The sequence below is a fragment of the Netta rufina genome, assembly GCF_964035555.1.
Source record: "Netta rufina genome assembly, chromosome: Z".
Classification (NCBI taxonomy): domain Eukaryota; kingdom Metazoa; phylum Chordata; class Aves; order Anseriformes; family Anatidae; genus Netta; species Netta rufina.
Genome location: NC_140126.1, coordinates 20,104,847 through 20,122,081, shown reverse-complemented (window position 1 = coordinate 20,122,081; position 17,235 = coordinate 20,104,847). Strand labels below are relative to the sequence as shown.

Here is a 17,235-nt window from a genome sequence, read left to right as displayed (position 1 = left end):
GCAATTAAAAAAAAAACCAACCCACCAACAAAAACAAACTCAGACTAAATGTACCTCTTCATTGACAAACTTAAGGGGAAGGCAGACAAAAATTCAATGGTCCTAGAATTTCCTTCTAGTATCCTGACTTCTGGTTTGATCAGTTTGTTTCAGCAATTTAAATGGGTTCTTGATAAAATAAAAATCTGGAGAAAGATTTGACCTAGGTGTTAGAATAAGTAAGTTAATGTTTTAGCAGAATTTGACACCATCAGTAGTTTCATTTGCTTTCAAATTAGCTTCTAATATTTAAAAGATCTTTCTATTTATAATTGAGACTGACAGCATAAGACAAGCCTGATGAACAGCTCTGCCCATGTTACCAGCCCCATTAATGCCTATGCTTGTTTAGGTGCCTGCAGTTACTTGCATCTGAGTGCTTGCAGCACTGTGAACACAGGCAGCATTTTGCCTAAATATTGCAAGTTTGATCTACAACAAAAGAATCTGAACACTGGTGAGCAGCTGATCACACCTGAAAAGGCTGGGAAAAAACATTCAGAATAAATATTGAAGTATTAAAGATTAATGAAATTATTAGAAAGTAATTTCTTTTGAAAATATATACGCATTCGGTAAAATTAAAAGAACTTGCACGATTAAATATAAATTCTTAAAATCTCCAGTTCAGTTTCTGATATTCTTATCCACCACATACACACATAGGTATGTACAGAATTGACTCTTCACAGACTGACAAAAGTATACAGATTACAAATAACTAAGATACATTTAAGAAGTCTGTTTCCAGTTCCCCATTAATTTGTCATTTTGATACACAACAGTTTCAAATCATCAAGCACTGAAAATATAAACTTGACTGTATTTGGTCAAGCAAGTTTCATACTACGCATTAATTTATTTGAAATACGCTCCCAGGGTGTAGAGACAAGTATCATCCTGGGAAGAATCTTTTGGCCCACTGCCCATGACATTGGCTGCCGGACAATATTAACTGCGCTATTCCCTGCACCATATTTTATATGCAGAAACAGCATAGCACCCTGAAAGTCAGATGTACATTGATCTATTATTATTGTCTTTAACTGAACTACAATTCCTTCTGCACCTCTGATTTCATCATAAACATCATTTTTTTGTATTAATTTGCTCAATTAAAAATTCTACCTTCTTTATTTATTTTTAGTAACATTCTCTCTCTGCGCTTTTCATATTTGTTCTAATATTTGAAGCATTCTCTGCCTTAGTTCTTTACTACAAAAAGAGCTGTGAAGACACTTCAAATAAGTTTTCCCAACTTCTTTTAAATTACTTTAAAATTAAATACATGATTTTAAAAATAATTACACCTATCTCTTGAGCCATCTTGAGTTAAAATTTCTGTGTTTCCCCTACTTCTTCTTGAGGAAGGTCTAATCCCTGCTGCTAAAGTATTAGCAAGTGTGCCTAGCCATTTACATGGAGTTCAGAATCTTAAATTCAAAGAAGGTATGGGAACTTATATATATATTAATTAGAAAAATACATGGTTGTAAACTCATTCTTAAAAATGTTGGAACATGGCAGGATCATGCATGCAGACTTTATCTGAGGTTAAGGTTCCCAGTTAAATTAGCACATTTTCTTGTTTCAAATCCCCACAGTCCCAAAATATTAAGAACAAGCACATGTAAATAGTGCTCTGTTCTCAAGGCAATAAAATTCAGAGTAGGAGAGAACTAGTCACTGAGGCTTTGGGCAGTGTCTAATCCCACGGAAGTAGAAGAGGGTACATTTCAGCAGAGCTCCCCAAAACCTGCAGCAGGGTTTCACAGGGGAGCAACTCCCAGCAGCCAAAGCTTCTAGAAATACCTGTTATGAACACAAACCCAAGGCAGGCTCAGAAATTGAGATTAACACCAGGACTTCTCATTGCAGTGCTTCGGCCAGTTCACAGCATGGAGGTGACAACAGGAGCACCAAGCAAGCATGAGCACAGAGCCCAGGCGAGTTACAAAGCACTACTGGAAGTTCAAGGCATTGAATGCATCAAAGCCTCAGGTGATGGTTACCTCACTGCAGCAGGCACATGTGAAGAAATCAGAATTTCTTTCCACCCTCTGCCTCTCCAAATGACCTGGCTGTGCTGAGCTGTCTATCCATACAGCAATGGTTATCCTGCAGCTACATGTGATGGAGGCAACCACCTCAGCAGGTGGGTTAAGAGAGAAAGCAAACCTTATCTGATCAGCACATGCTAATATCTAAATCAGGGAATTATCAAAGAAGTTTTCTTTCAAATGCAAATATCCCATTTTCCGAAGCAATCAAGTAAGAAACCGTGAGACTTGTGTGGCCAGAGGCTGAGGGTTCGAGGACAGTATGACCTAAAATGCCACCACACACCCTTCTAGCTCCTGTCCGGGTGTACATACACCATTGTTAGAATGAAGGCATTATAGACTTACAAGCTATTCTCAAGTGTTTGAGGATATTGCTGTGCTAAACAGTTCATGTCTATTCCTTATTAAGTCCCTACCAACACGGAAACACTTCTTCTAGGTTTCTACTTTGTTGCCACATACAGTTTTCTGTATTTCTGCTCTTATCTCTGTTGATTATCAACACAGCTAAATACAAGATTTTAACAGGTGATGTTGCAAACGTTTTTATTGAGGCAAGTAGTGATGATACTATTCAGGACCATGGTGTCGCTGTGAGAATAAGCCACACATTGTCACTTGTATTTCCTATAGCTAGAAATACCGAGAATTTAAAGCATTAAATGTTGAAGTAATATGAATCACTCTAGATTTTTGAGAAGTGAAAGGCCAACGTAAAATCCATTCTAAGCCAAATGTGGCTTGTTTGTATGTAAAACTCTAATATCTCAGCATCAGTCAATAATGCAGACAAATCACTCTGATGAGGGGTTTTTCATTTTGTTTTTAAATCTACAGCTTTTCCAATTCCTGTTATGTCTTTTTTCTACTAGCATGAGAATTCTAATCAAGTTCTGTCTGTGCTCTGTCCAACATACTGCTGCAAATGTAGGTTAGAATGCAATTTATGTTTAAACAAAGGAAGATATTTCCTTTGTTTGTATAAGTGCTATTTTAATACTGCATGCCCTACCCTGAAACAGACAAAATTAAATATGAATTTCTCTTTATCATCACTCTATTGTTCATTTTTAAATACCTACTCTTACTTTTAATGCCACATGAAAACCTCTGTGACAAAGTACATAAACAGCATGTGCCTATCAAATCTTCTGCTGTTGGCAAGAGAGTGATGTACAATTTTTTACCACCAGATTCACCAAGAAATTTCTTAGCAGTGAGTTTGATGAACCACTGAAGGAAACACATCCATCAGCTTCTTGGAAACATAAAATCAACAGTAACTGCTCATTCTCCATTTAAGCCTTTGCAGTTGTGAATGTTAAGTATACCTTTACACCTGTAAGATGTAGCTCACAGTAAGGCACTGCAGCAACCAGTAACTGAGGCAAAGCACATGAGATCACAAAGTGTATGAGCTATGTATTAAAAGCACGCATAATTCTTCATTGACTGAAATGAGGCAGGCACTAAAAAAGCCTGATGAGCACGTGCTGTACACACATACATACAGTCATATAAGGCAATGAAACAAGAATATCTGAAAAATGTGAAAGACAAACACACACACACACACCTTCTGAGAACAGTACTAACCTTGTTGCTCACTCTCTGCTTCAGCTTTTGCAGGACTTGGCGCGACAGGAAGGGGTCGAGGAGGACGAGGCTTTGGAGTTGGGGGAGATATTTTTTTTCTTCCAATGTACTCTACGTAAGTTCCTGGGAAATCCCCCCTCTCCCCTGTGGTTTCATTAAAGCCATTTAACCAACCAATCTCATCAGGCTTGGCTTCTTCCCCTTCACTGAATCCAAGTGCTAGTAAGGTACCTTTATTCACAGTTAATATATCTCCTAAGTGCAAGTCAATGTCTTCTTCTCTCTCTTTCTTGTAGTCATATAAAGCTCTGTATTGATATCCTTCAGCACTCATCTTGGCAAATGGTTTAACATTCAAAAGTGTTACTAAACAGTATCAAAATGCAATTGTCCAGTTATTTTTATGTACAGGTAGATTCAAGATGTACTAAATGTGATAATAAAAATGTCAATAGCAATGTCTAAGTAATAAAATCCACCAGAGAATCAAAAAGCACCAGGATCTACCATTTCACTACTGATGGTTCTAATTCATGCATTTATTATAAGTCAATGTCTGTTGCAGAAGAACGTGTTCCACTTCTTCTATGTCTAGCAGAATTCTTCCAGTTAGTTCCTTTTCTCAGCTTGCTGGCAATTCTGGGTCTCCATACTCAAGTTCAGCTGATTGTTGCAGCCCCTTACACCTTCTTCTGATGAACTTGCCATAGACTGCACACGTACCTTAAATATTCTGCCACGGAACTCTGCATGCATGCTCTTCCTGTGAAGAGAAGAGAAAACTGGTATAGTCATTTCAAATTCTCTAGATGCTTGCAAACTTAAGATTCTGCTCATGTTTTAAGCTTTCTGTAACCCTGGCAGGGATTGTGTGTCCACCAAAAGAGCCCAGAACAACACTCAAAAAAAAATGCAACATCACACACACACACACAAATCCGTTAACTAATGCTCACGCTTTCATAAGGGATATGCCTAATGACTTGAACCAAATTTCCATCCCTGCAGTACGAGGCATGCTGCTTCATACTGCCTGCTTCCTTCTCGGTGGCTTATTGCTACTGCAGGCTCTGAGAGCAAGAGGGCTAAACCCTCGAGGTATCCCTGCCAGAGCAGTATCTAACCTGGCAGGAAGGTTTCACTCGTAATCTCCCCAAAGACACACAGCCGCAACCCCTGCCCACAAAAGATCTGCCAGGACAGAGGTGGAGCTTGCTGTAATTAGTGCTGACGCACCCGGTGCTGGGGTACTCGAACTCCTGCTGCCAAGGTAGAAACCATGCAACAACCTCCAACTCAAAAACTGTATCCCCAAAAGCTATCGGAGGGAGGGGTCTTTTTGTAACATGCGAGAGAAACAAAATGTCTGAAATGCCTTTGCTAGATGGGTACCATCCCTGTCTTCTTAAAAAAGGGGCGCTTCTCCACTCCCCCACCATCCAGGTGTTATTTAATGTGTTTACAGTAAAACACTGAAAAAGCAACCAGCAACTGAAATGGGCACACCCAGACCACCTAAGCAGCGCTAGCAGGAGGAAGGTATCAGGGTGTATGCTTAAATTACACTACAGGCAAGAGACTACAGGCCTAAGCATTTGACTCAAGGTTGCCTGACTATAAAGGGAAAACATGATTAAAAAAAATTAAATTTAGAAAACAGTAGTTTAAAGACATATAGAACAGTGAAAGTTTTCTAAACATTACTTCAACTGTTACTCATTTTCATCTACTTAAAAAGTCAAGCCCAATCATAACTCGAAACACCACCCTGGGAACCAGAAAGTGCTAACTATCCAAAAGTGCATTGAAACTCCTGAACTGCAGCTGAATAAAAGACCTGAGGGGGCTACGTAATACCAGTAGGTAAAATATTAACTGCACACTGTATACTTAATGCCACAGAAGGCAGATTTTTTTATTTTATTTTTTTTAAGTAGCACTCTCTTTCACACTGTAAAGGGACAAGAGAAGACAGGGCTGGAATAGTGAACCTCTGACAGCAATTTTCCACACCGTTTTCTCTAACGTCTCAGTCATCAAGCCACTGGAAAAGCGCTATTCAAAAAGCTAAAAAGCGCTTGTAAGAACTTATATGGGCTTCCCTTTTCAGTGCATGGCCTGATCCCTAGTTTGTATGGGGCTCCTCTTCAGTCCATCAGGTCTAAATATAATTCCCTGCAGGTTGTTACGCAACATCTCTTGTAACAGAAGACATAAGAAAGTCTTGCAAGTTCTTGAAGAACTTCCTTATCATCCACTGCAACCAGTTTTGCTGTAGGAAAGAATATTCTGAGTCTGAATTAGACTTCTCACTAAAAAAAAAAAAAGCCTACACACATGTATTTATTCAAAAATTTTTCCAATCTATCCACAAGAACTAGGCATCCAGCTACCACCAAAATTTTAATGAGAAATTTCTGTAGCCACTTCTGAACACCCAAACTATGTGCCTTAGCACACATACTACCAAGCATCACAGACTTAACAAAAATTAACACAAAGAGAATTTCACCGATATTTATTTCGCTTTTACTATCAGAAGAAAGTGCACAGACATTAAATTGAAAGGAAAAAAAAAAGGGGGGGAGGGAGGACAGGGGACGATGACAAATCTATAGCACAAGTATCAATTAAATTGTACAGAAGTCTTTTCAAAAGCATGGGTTCCTCTCATAGAGCAAGGAAACAAAAGACACTTTCACACCTTGGATTTCAATGTTGGGGCTAATCTAAATGCTCCCAATCAAAACCAAGAATGCACAGCAAAACCTGCTAGAAAATTACCACTTCTACTACATTAAATATTCCGAAATATTTATTCTTTTTAAGAAAGGTTCAACAAGTGCTCTGCTACAACTACTCATTTTACTCCTACTGCCTACAGGCATTTTGGCTGTTAACCAAATAAGTCTTCTAAACACTGCATAATTTAACTGACTTGACCTAGTCCTCTGATCTTTTATTATCAAATGTATCATAGCAACTTTATGGCCAGATATTTAAGATGAATACTTGTACATCTTTCACTTGATCTGACAATGCAGAATTTGTCATGCTGTAAGAAAATGTCTGTGACAGTTTTGAAACTTATCTTTAAAAATAACTCAAAACCTAGATCGGAGAGAACAAAAGGTGTAATTTAGTTGCATGCTAGAACAACTCAATGCAGAGTTGGCAGCAAAGCTTCCCAAAACCCATCCTCCCCGGGACGCAGAGCTGCAGCACTGGTGTGTACAAAGCGCCCGGCACCACTCTTGGTACAGTGTCCCCCACATCTGTCTCCTGACTGACCTACTGTGCACGTACCTTTTTATATTCTCAATACCTCTTAAGTCTGGGGATGGAGCGTGGCTCAGACCCTGCGAACCTTGCAGACAGCCCTAAGGCACATGGATGAGCAAGTTGTATTTTCTCCATAGCAGCCTGGTAACACTGCAGTGTCTCCAAACAGCCCTCTTTGATAGTTCTTCATTTTCTGCTCTGTTAAGATTCTGTATAAACAGACTCCCTTTACTCCAAGTGGACTAACATGGTCTCTACCCTCAGACATTTTGAGTCAAACTGATTTAAGCTGATTACTCTTAAAATAAATAGCTCGGAGACATCTTAAGTAGATGGGAAAAAACAAACCAAACACTTTAGGCAAGAAACATTGTTGTATTTGAGATGATGCATTACTGGATTTCCAGCTGGCGGGTGGAATGGAAAAGGAGGAAGAAGCATTGTAAGAGAATCAAATGCTCATTTGTTTTTTATTTACTGTCTAAGAGCTTGATCCCAATGAAAGATTCCCAACTTCAGGTAGAATTCTGGTCTCTCAACAGAATGGTTTCATATCAGCAGCTACGAACTTTGACATTCACCAGAAAGTTGCAAGAGGTTCATGTAAATTTAAGTAGAAAAGGAAGGGGACATGAAAGTGTCCCCTCTACCCCTCTTTCTGTCCCTGTTAAGAACGATGGCTGGCTTCAACCCCACTGGCATTCCTTTGGGGACTGAAAAGAAAACCAGCTTCTACTCAGTGAACCCACGCCACTGCCAGCCCAACCAGAGGGGCATTTGTGGGTGTTACCAGTCCTGCACCCCTGGATCAGACAGCGAAGATTTTCTTTAATTAGTGAATTTACTAACCGCAGCTTTTTGTATTGTCACCTCTCTCTCGCACTTGTGATCCCTCTAACGCTTACGCCAAAGATTTCCAGTAACTCCCCTCGCACAGGTACCGTGGGGTTTGGCGATTTGGAAGTTCAGGTACCGCATGTCGGGGCGGCACTGAAGCAACGGGAACCTGCGTGCCAGAGGGGGAGCCGGCTGGCCGGCGGGCTGCTCTCCCCGCTAGGTGTCCGCACACCTGTAACTCTGCAACTCCAGCCTCGGCTGCCCCTCCACTGCGATGTTGCCGTGCTCCGAGAGGCGACAACCCGAGGGGCGAGCACCACCCGGGCGCGCGATGCTCTGCAGGACAGCGAGGTCCGCGGTATCAGTATGCCTAATGCTTCATTGTTTAAGCCCTTATACAACTTCCAGCCTTAGAGAGGGAGTTTCTAAGCCCGTGGGCTCTCTGAACTCAGCAAGCCCGAAGCAAGAAGCGCGTTTCCTCGGCCGCAACACAGCGCACGTCCCGCTCCCAACCCCTCACAGGGGCTGCACGGCCAGGCGAGCGGGGGGGCTCCAGCTACGGCCCCGCTCGCGGCTCGGGGACGGAGCCGCCCCGGGAGAGCGCCGGCAGCGCCCCACCGGCGGGCAGCCCCGCCGCCTGCCGGCCTCACCCCGCGCCCCGGCACCGCCGGCGGAGCCTAAGCAGGAAGCGCCGGGCCGGGCCCCGCCGCCGGGAGCAGCTCCGCCGCCGCCACCGCCACCGCCGGGGCTCGGCGCCGCCCGCACGGCCACACGGGGCGGGGGGGCAGGCGGCGGGCGAGGCGGCGGCACCCCGCTCCGCTTTACCTCGCAGCAGCAGCAGAAGCAGCAACAGCGGCGGCGGCGCCTCCCTCCCTTCTCCGGGGCAGCCGCCGCCGCGTCGCTCCGCTCCTCCGCAGCCCGTCTGCTCCGTCCCGTCCCGTGCAGAGCCGAGCCGAGCCGCTCCCCGCTTCCCCCGGCCGCGCTCGCCGACCCAGTGCCGGGCTGCGCGCTGCCCGCCGCCGCCGCTGCCTCCGCTCCGCCTTCGAGCCGCCCGGCGGCCGCCCCCTGCCTGACGGCGGCCGAGGGGCGGTGCCGCTGCCTCGCCGCCGCCCGCCGGGCCCCCGGGAGCCGCTGCCGCCCGGCTGGGGCTCGCCGAGGGGCTCGGGGTGTCGCCCTCGAGGGGCTCCTCCCGCTCTGCGCTGCCCGCCGCTCGCCAACCTGCGGCCGCCCCGAGCCGTCGGGGGCCCGGCGACCTTGCCAAGCGCCCGGCAGCCCCGGCCTGGCGAGGGCAGAGGCGAATGGGCGGGGGTGGCGGCTGTCTGAAGCAGCCCAGATCTGGGGGGTGATAGCGTTAATTGCCCTGCCGCGGTGCCAAAGTCTGCCGGGCTCCGTGCGGGGCAGAACGAAATGACATATTCCCTGCCCCAAGGAGTTCACAATCTGAAGTGGATCTGAGAGCGCCAGGGTGTGACACGGCACCGCAGGGTTGCCACAGCAGAAATGGTGCTGTTGGGGTGTGCGCACTGTGTTCAGGCAGGCCTGTGTTTATCTCTAGATGCGTACATATGTTAGCGTGAGTCAGGCCTTGTAGGTGTCTCTGTGAAAGGGGAGAAAGTGATTTAGGCCCAGGGGTAACACATGCAGGGAGCCGCGATGCAAGGACGGCCATGCAAGAGGCAGCCTCATCAAATACAGTCCCATGGGATGGCAAACACAAGTACCCAGCTTGACCCGACCAAAAGCAGCAACATGAGAGATGTGCAGACCTTCAAAAGTAAAAACAAGACATCTGTGGTGCAAATGGGCACTGCTGTGGTCAAGGGTTCAGTAAAGGATGGAGCTCGAACCAGCCAACTCCGTGAAGAGATGGCTTTTGCAGCTGTACTCACCGGGGCTTGTAAGAAGACAATCTGGGTGTTAAAGAGGTGCGAATAAAGATGGTCATGGGTATGAAGGCAGGACATGAGGACACAGGCAAGAGGTTTACTTGCCAAGACAGACTGCAGGGATCAGGCCTTATGTGTGGGAAACAGACTGGTGAAGTCTTCTCCAGCCCGAGGTCTTACGATGGAAAGAGAAGTATGAATTGGCAAGGGGGGAAGGGAAGAGAGCCTGGCTTTCATTTAGTGACTGGGCAAGTTAGCTTATGGTCTGATCACAGGCAGCTTAGAAAAGAAGTGAGAACAGTTTTACTACAACACACTGTGACAAGTTCTTGTGAGGTACAGCAGAGGTAGTGTGCATTTCTGAAATCTTCTTGCTTTTGGAGGTATTTTTGCTGAAAATGTTCTAAGCCAAGAAATTTGGTTGTACTGAGTGTGGAGAAGAAATTGAAATCTCTTATCAGCTATAGTTCCTTTAAAACATACTCCTCTGTGGCCTCTTCTTTATGTTTTGGAGTCAATTTTTTATTTTTATGATTTTTTTCCCTATTGAGTTCCTAACTTTTCATGCTTCCAAGAGGCACTGGAATATTTCCTGACTCCTATTAATCCTTTCTGCATCAGTTCATTAGGGCTCAGTTCACTTCAGATCTGCAGATGAGAGAAGATGACAACTCCTAAGCCCTCAGAATAGCAGCACGGATCTGACCACACAAGGGTGTGACAGCACTGCAAGGCTGCAGCCACGGGGTCGCAGGATCCAGTCCCTGGGAAACAGTAAAAATGCTCTCATTAGCCTATCTGGCAATCGAAGCACACAGAACACGTTTTAAACTAAACAGTCCATTTGGAATATGGACTGGTGTTTGCATGTAAGCAAGAGCATTGCTGTAATTTAATTACTAAATAGTAAAGTGGAAGATTGTTGAGGGAAGTGACAGCTCTCTTCTCTTACATTTTTTTTTCGTGGGATTGAAAATGCAGGCAGAAGCAGAGTTCAGAAAGAATGTTCCGTTTCTTCTGTCCAGACTCCTGTCTCTGGCATTTGCTGTTGCTGAGGGCAAAAACAGCATGGATTTTGAAGGGGTTTAGACAGACGGGCTGGTTGGAATGCCAGTCCCGGGCACTGGCCTGACAATGGGTATTTAAGGGAACGAAAAGCCTCTTGAGTAATGGTTCCCAACTGATGCAGCTCGACTTGTCCCACAGGTGAAAGGCAGAGCTGGAGTTGGTGGCTGTGCTCCCTCCCTGCTGGCATGGCATCCCTCAGCCTCCAGGGCAGGGTCAAATGGGCCTCCCTCCTTCTTCCCTTCTCTAGCAGCAGAGCATGCTTTCCTTACCACATTTCCTCCCTGAACTTGACTCTTGAGTTCACCTGAGGCACCTGGCTTGCTTCTTTTTCTTTGTTAAGCAGGGAGAGAAAGGAACCCAGAAGGGAGAAAGCAGGCAGTGCTTACTGTTGGGCCTGGTGTGACTTCTCTACCAAGGTCACTCCAGCTCTCTTTCACCCCCTTCCCCACAGACCCCAGCATTATGCCAGTGTCTTCAGGGATCATTTCCCAAGTGTAATCTTGGTAGTTGAAGGCTATGCAATGAGGTTTGCACTAAGAATGTTACAAAGCAGTACTTTGGTGTAACGCTGGATATGTATGGGAGGAGGATTCATAAGTTCAAATCCTGTGTCCTTTTTCAGTCAGCTGCTTTCCAGGAGGTCTTGAGGACTGCATAAAGCTTTTATACGTAAAGCTTATAGTGGGAGTAATGCACCTAGACATGCTTGATTAGATACAGATTTCTTGAGAAAAATATTTCTTGACTGGAAGTTACTGGCAAAATGTAACCATGACTGTTTGTCAATCAGTGGAAAGAAGAAAAAATAGAAAGGTGAAATATAGGTGGAGGACAGGATTATGAAGGTACAAGCCATAAAGGCTTGTGCTTGCTCAGGAAGACAACTTTAGTCTCCATCCATCAGGAGATCACCTAAAGAGCATTTCTGCCAGAGGCTGCATCTGAGAATGCAATATGAAAATGAGCATTTTTTTTTTTTTTTAATTTTTTCAGTTGATTTGAGCCTTTACATCTTACCCCTGGGCAAGCTTTTTGTATTAAAGGTCAGGCAGCACTGTAGGGAATCTACCCTGGATGTTCACTTTCCTGTACCAGAAAAGAGGGTTCAGCTTAACCTTAAGAAATACTGAAGTATGGAGATTGAGAAGAGAGGAAAAAATGCAAGCAGTCAACAGAGTATCTGTGGGGAAAATAGACTTCCCAGGGCATCAGATCTGTGTCAGCATAACTGGCAAACTCAATTTTTCTTCTCTGATTGCACATTTTAAGTAGGGAGATTTCCTTCTATTTCTTCTAAGATATGAAGGCAAATCCATTTGTAAGGTAAGATACCTAGTTTAGTGGATTTTCTCAGTGCTGAATGTGATCTCTTGGGATAGTGTGGGCAAGGGTAGACAAGACAGTGCAGGGGACTTTTGGGATCTACCTTAGGTGTGACAAATGCTGATGACATATGTCATTTACTAAATTAGAGCAGTCCTGTGACTCCTGAGATAACACCATACCATCTTGTAGCAGTGGGGTTTCAGCTAGCTGATTTGAACAGTGAAGTTGAAAAGGAATCAATGTTTATAATCCTTCATGCTCCTCAAGAGGAAAATGAATTCACACGGTGTAAGTGTGAAGTTCTATTAGCACACTTTGCTAAGTGACTCATGTAAGATTCCCAAAGGAGTGACCATAGTTAGTGTAGGCATGAATTAAATGCAAAATAAATAAAATGGATCACAGGAAGGACAAGTACCAATGCCTGAAAACTGTGCTGTTTTTGTGTCATAGCTAGCACAAAGAAAACATTGCTGCCCAAAACTGTTTTTAACTGTGTTTCAGAAGATGAAACAGTAGCATGAAACACAAGTTACTTCACTGCTTAAGAGAACTTTAGCATATAAAGGGAAAGAATGAGCTAAAAATAAGACACAGGAATCCAGGAAAGAGAGAGGCAAAGCTCGCTATAATACTAAAAATCAGAGAAGTAAGCCTGACAGCCTTCACATTAAAATGGGAAGGAAGCAGATTAACAGCGTGCCAGTCATGTTGGACATAGCAGAGCAATTTGATTTGCATTTTATTTCATTTCTGTGGGAAGGTTAAAATGGGTTCTACTTGGCCAAAAACCTGACGTCATCAATAAACGTCCGTATCTGAGTTAATCAGCCAAATCTCCATTTACAGACATTTCCAGTTTGTGATTCATTTATGAGGTGAGTGCTATGGTGGGCATCTACAGGTTTGGTTCATTCTTAATATACAGAGTGACTGAGGAGGTGGAGAGATCTCCATTGCTGAAGGTTTTTAGGGGCAGTCTGGTCAAACAGCTTCCTGGCTTAGATTCTGGATGTCCTGCCTTGGCCAGAGAGATGGAATAGATGACCACTGGAGTACTTTTATCATTCTGAAAGTGCATGCACCTATTAATTTTCTGAAGAAGACACAAACCCTGACAAATCATACTTTCTCTTAATTAAACTTTTCCACCAGCAATCCATGTGGCCCAAAAATCACTCATTTGGCCCCACTTGATATTCGAAAACCAGAATACTGTAGCTGTGAAAGCAGAAGGCCATACCTTTGCAATTTTATCTATTAGCAAGCAGTTCCTCCAGTCTGCTTTGGAACACATTTCTAAAACACAGAATTAGTGAAAAATGAGATTTCTGTGCACAAAGCACAGCCAGAAAGTATTTTATGCTCATTAGAAGTCTTCAAAATATTTTGCTTAAAATAGCCACTATTTTTAATCATCTGAAAGTTAATTTTAAATGTATTTAAATACATTTAAAAATGTATTTAAATTTTTCTCTAGTCTCATAATTTTGACTGGTATGAAAATTTTCATGTTGCTGAGAAGCCTTTTTAAATCTAACAGAATTATTTTTTCAGATCTACAGGCTATTAAGACAAATAAATAGACAATGTTTTTCCATCTTTGAAGCTGAACATAATTGATAAAATAGCATTATAAATATCATATCTGCAAATGCAACATCTGTGTTTATCTTTCAGCCATATAAAATTACACAAACATAGATTCTACTTTTTATGAAATCTATGAGTAATTCCTCCTCTGCTCTTTCAGTGCTTGTACGCTAAGTGATAGAAAAGTGCAGCCTTGACAGCCGTGCAAGACTCATGTCTTCTGTGTAGACAAGAGCTGCAGCATGAACAGAAATCGTGGAAGTTTTCATGTGCGCTGTATCATTTGTGCACCTGATGTTGATCAGCATTGTCCAAATACAACCACCAGGAGTGATAAGACGCCCGTGAGTAATAACGTATCAAAATATCCCTGGCTATCTGTAGATGTGTTTTCTGTTGAGACCGTTTCCCTAAAGATGCCTTTTGTAGGTTTCACAATTGACATCATATCCTAGGGAAATTTGCATCCTGCAGTAGTGAGCTCATTCTGAGAAGTAGATGGAGTCTAAATTAGGCAGGGACCATCTACTCATGCTGCATCAGCTTCTACAGAGTAAGAATTGTCTTAGTTTCTTCCAATAACATCAAGGTGGAAGAGATCACATGTTATTACCAATCATCTGGGATATCCTGGACCCTTAAATCAATTATTCATAAGAGTCACTGATCACAGTAAGTCTCAGTATGGGTACTTGATAGATGGCACCCTCCTTTCTTTTGCAAAGAGCTGAAGATGTAAGACCAAGCCTTGGAAAGCTTGCCAATTTCAATGTGTTGTTGTAGAGCCTGCAAATTTCACTGCAATATGGGCATGAATAATCCAAATTCTGCCAGGCAGGAACATGTGCTGTTGCTCCTACATAAAATACATCTTGAGTGACATCTTTAACAATTACAGTACTGGGAAGCAAATATAAAATTAGGGCTCATCCTGCGAAGCTAGTAGGAGTTTAGGGCCAGGAGAAAAGCATATTCAGTTTCCTTTTGCTGGTTATGCTAGGAAGGTACTTCTTTTTTATTGTAGCATTAAACAAATGAATCTATTGTTTAATCTGATGGGCCAGAGCTATCATTTTTCTAAAGTGTGGTTTGAAATTGCAATATGATTAATTAGCTAAATCATGGTATTCTGTAGCAAACTAATTGCACAGCAACAAGGCTTCTGCCTGCACAGCATGACAGCTGTCATTCTAGCAAGCCCCAAATGATCACGTAGGTGCTGCGAAGTGCACCTCAGAAAGAGAGCCTCCTTTAAGTCTCCATTAATTGAGAAGGCTGAGAACATTTGCCTCTCACTTTTTTTTCAAGTGAGAATACATGGCAGAAAACTGCTTTATATTTCTACTTGCTTCCTACTACTACTCCAGTAGGATCAGCAGAGCATTATTAAAAGTGGCAGTTCCACCTTGCTGCTACAGGGCAGTGTGATTCATCGTGGGTCTCCCCAGTGCACATGCATACCGACACACATGTACATGCAATTGCTCCTTTTCTGTGCTTGTCATCTGCCTGTGTTGTTTTATAGCAACAGCATTGTTTCTGCACAACAAGAAAATATGTCTTATTGTAAAAATGTGACAAAACTATTAAATAAATATCAATGTAAAACAAGCAATTATATGATAAGTTAGCGTTTGGAACCCATTTTTGTTTGCATGACCTAACTTTCAAAGTTATTTCCATAAGGACAATTATTTGTTATATGCTATTAGGACACCTTTTTAAGAATATAAAATATAGGATTTGACAAATACATTTGAGTTAGTATATTTCATTATAAACTTAACAGTTTAGGAATTACTTTCTTTGAAAAAAAATAATAGAAAAAATAAGAAATTTATTCTGGGAACAGAGTGGAGCTAAGAACTTGAAGAGCTTATATCAAAACAATTCCATCAGGTATTTGCTAAACTGAAAAAAAAAAAAAAAAAAAAGCCAACCAAAGAAGTCCTCTGTTACTAGCTGAACAAGAAAATGCTATCCTTGGTGTTCAGTTGTCATCTTCATCCTATCTACAAGCCTCAGAGTAACAGAATAATGTAATGTTTTTACATTTAGCAAAAGTGGTAAAACCTCCTCCCATTCTGACTTTATCTGTTAAACCACAAAGAAAAGGGGGGGAATACCACAGTTTTAAAATAAGGTTTTGGGGTCTAAGGAGAAGAATGGAAATTCAAAGATAAGGGTGGTAGTTTCTGCTCATTACCCACCAATTTGTACATTGTTGCTGCACATTTCATGTAAGAACAAGTATTTCACTTCTAGTTTTGGTAATGCAATGCATTTTGGAAAAGGAGAACTTTCCAGTAGCATTTAAAAGAAAGTGAACTGGACTTAGAACAGAGCCATGTCATTTCTGTCAGTATTTGTTAACTAGTGTAGAGGCTTGGGGTTTAGTTGGTTTTGTTTGTTTGTTCTTGGATGGGAAAGGGTTTGGACTGCAAACAAAAATCAGTGGCTGGTGCAAGATATCAGGATCCCCTCCGATCATGATGAAGTCAGTTAAGTGGCCTGGAGGAGGGTTTGTTCTGTCACTGTCCTTGTTTGTCTGTGCCAGTTCCATGAAGCAGAAACAATGTTATGAAGTGCAGTTTATTCATGCAGCTTGCTGCTGAAAAGAGATCCCTTGATATGATTCAACTGTGGTGTGTGGTAGGGTCACCAGCATCATAAGAGATGGGACTGCCCTCTGGCCTGTTTCCTGAAGCATTGCTTTTTAAAGCAAAGGAATTTGGGGAACTTGTACTTCATCAGCTGTGTCATATCATAAGTCAGATCTCACAGGGATCTTGTGACAGCCTTGAAGATGTAAGAAATAGCCTGAAGTCAGTACAGAAATGGATTGAGACAGCAGCCAACATAAAAAAGTTGTGAATGTGACACACAAAAAAATGTTTGACTTTCATAAATTCTTGTAGAGCTGAAGATTTAGAAGAAACAGAAGATGATGATGGTTTGGGTATAGGAAATAAAAACCAAAATGTATTGGCTGTGGGAACAGTTTGATATGGTGAAGTGCACTGCAGGAGCCATCATGGTTAAATGCAGCATGGAAGAATTGCTGGTACAGCAAACCTTTTCTCGGGAGATCACGAGAGGAAGTGCTGTTAGGACAGCATGACATGTTCTGAAACTCTGTTCCAGAGTCTGTTGTAGGAGTCTGTTCTTGGATTGTGACAACGGAAAACTGGGGACTGGATGCAAGGGCTAGACTACGGGAAGCAAATCCCACATCTCAGTTTGCCCCACAGGACCTGAGGACTACGTCCCCTCCAGCCTGAGGCCAGAAGGCAGAAAGTTGTGGTCCATGGAGGCTCGTATCTCTGCAAGGGAGAGGCTTCTCCTGGTGTTTGTACACTTGCACAGAGACCTTTCATGTGCCGCAGTAATTTAGATATTCACAAATGCATTGTTACCCAGAGAAACTCCAGGTTGGGTGGTCCTACCATATGCCTTGGCTGAGTTAGCTTCCTTGGTACAGACACAACTGGCTCTTGGTTGCTGTTAATAAAAGCAACATGGAAGAAGCTGGAGCACAAAAATGT

At 42.8% G+C, this 17,235-nt stretch overlaps 1 protein-coding gene across 1 annotated transcript in view; it reads right to left on the bottom strand.

Annotated features, from left to right (window-relative positions):
- PIK3R1 (phosphoinositide-3-kinase regulatory subunit 1) overlaps positions 1–8,837 on the bottom strand; it is a 58,975-nt gene extending 50,138 nt beyond the window's left edge. Inside the window, exons 1-2 of the mRNA XM_084305411.1 lie at positions 8,643–8,837; positions 3,699–4,461 (exon numbers count right to left, since the gene is read on the bottom strand). Coding sequence (XP_084161537.1) covers positions 3,699–4,032 — 334 coding nt within the window. The 5' untranslated portion in view covers positions 4,033–4,461; positions 8,643–8,837. The remainder of the gene's footprint in view (positions 1–3,698; positions 4,462–8,642) is intronic.
- Positions 8,838–17,235: the final 8,398 nt, after the last annotated feature.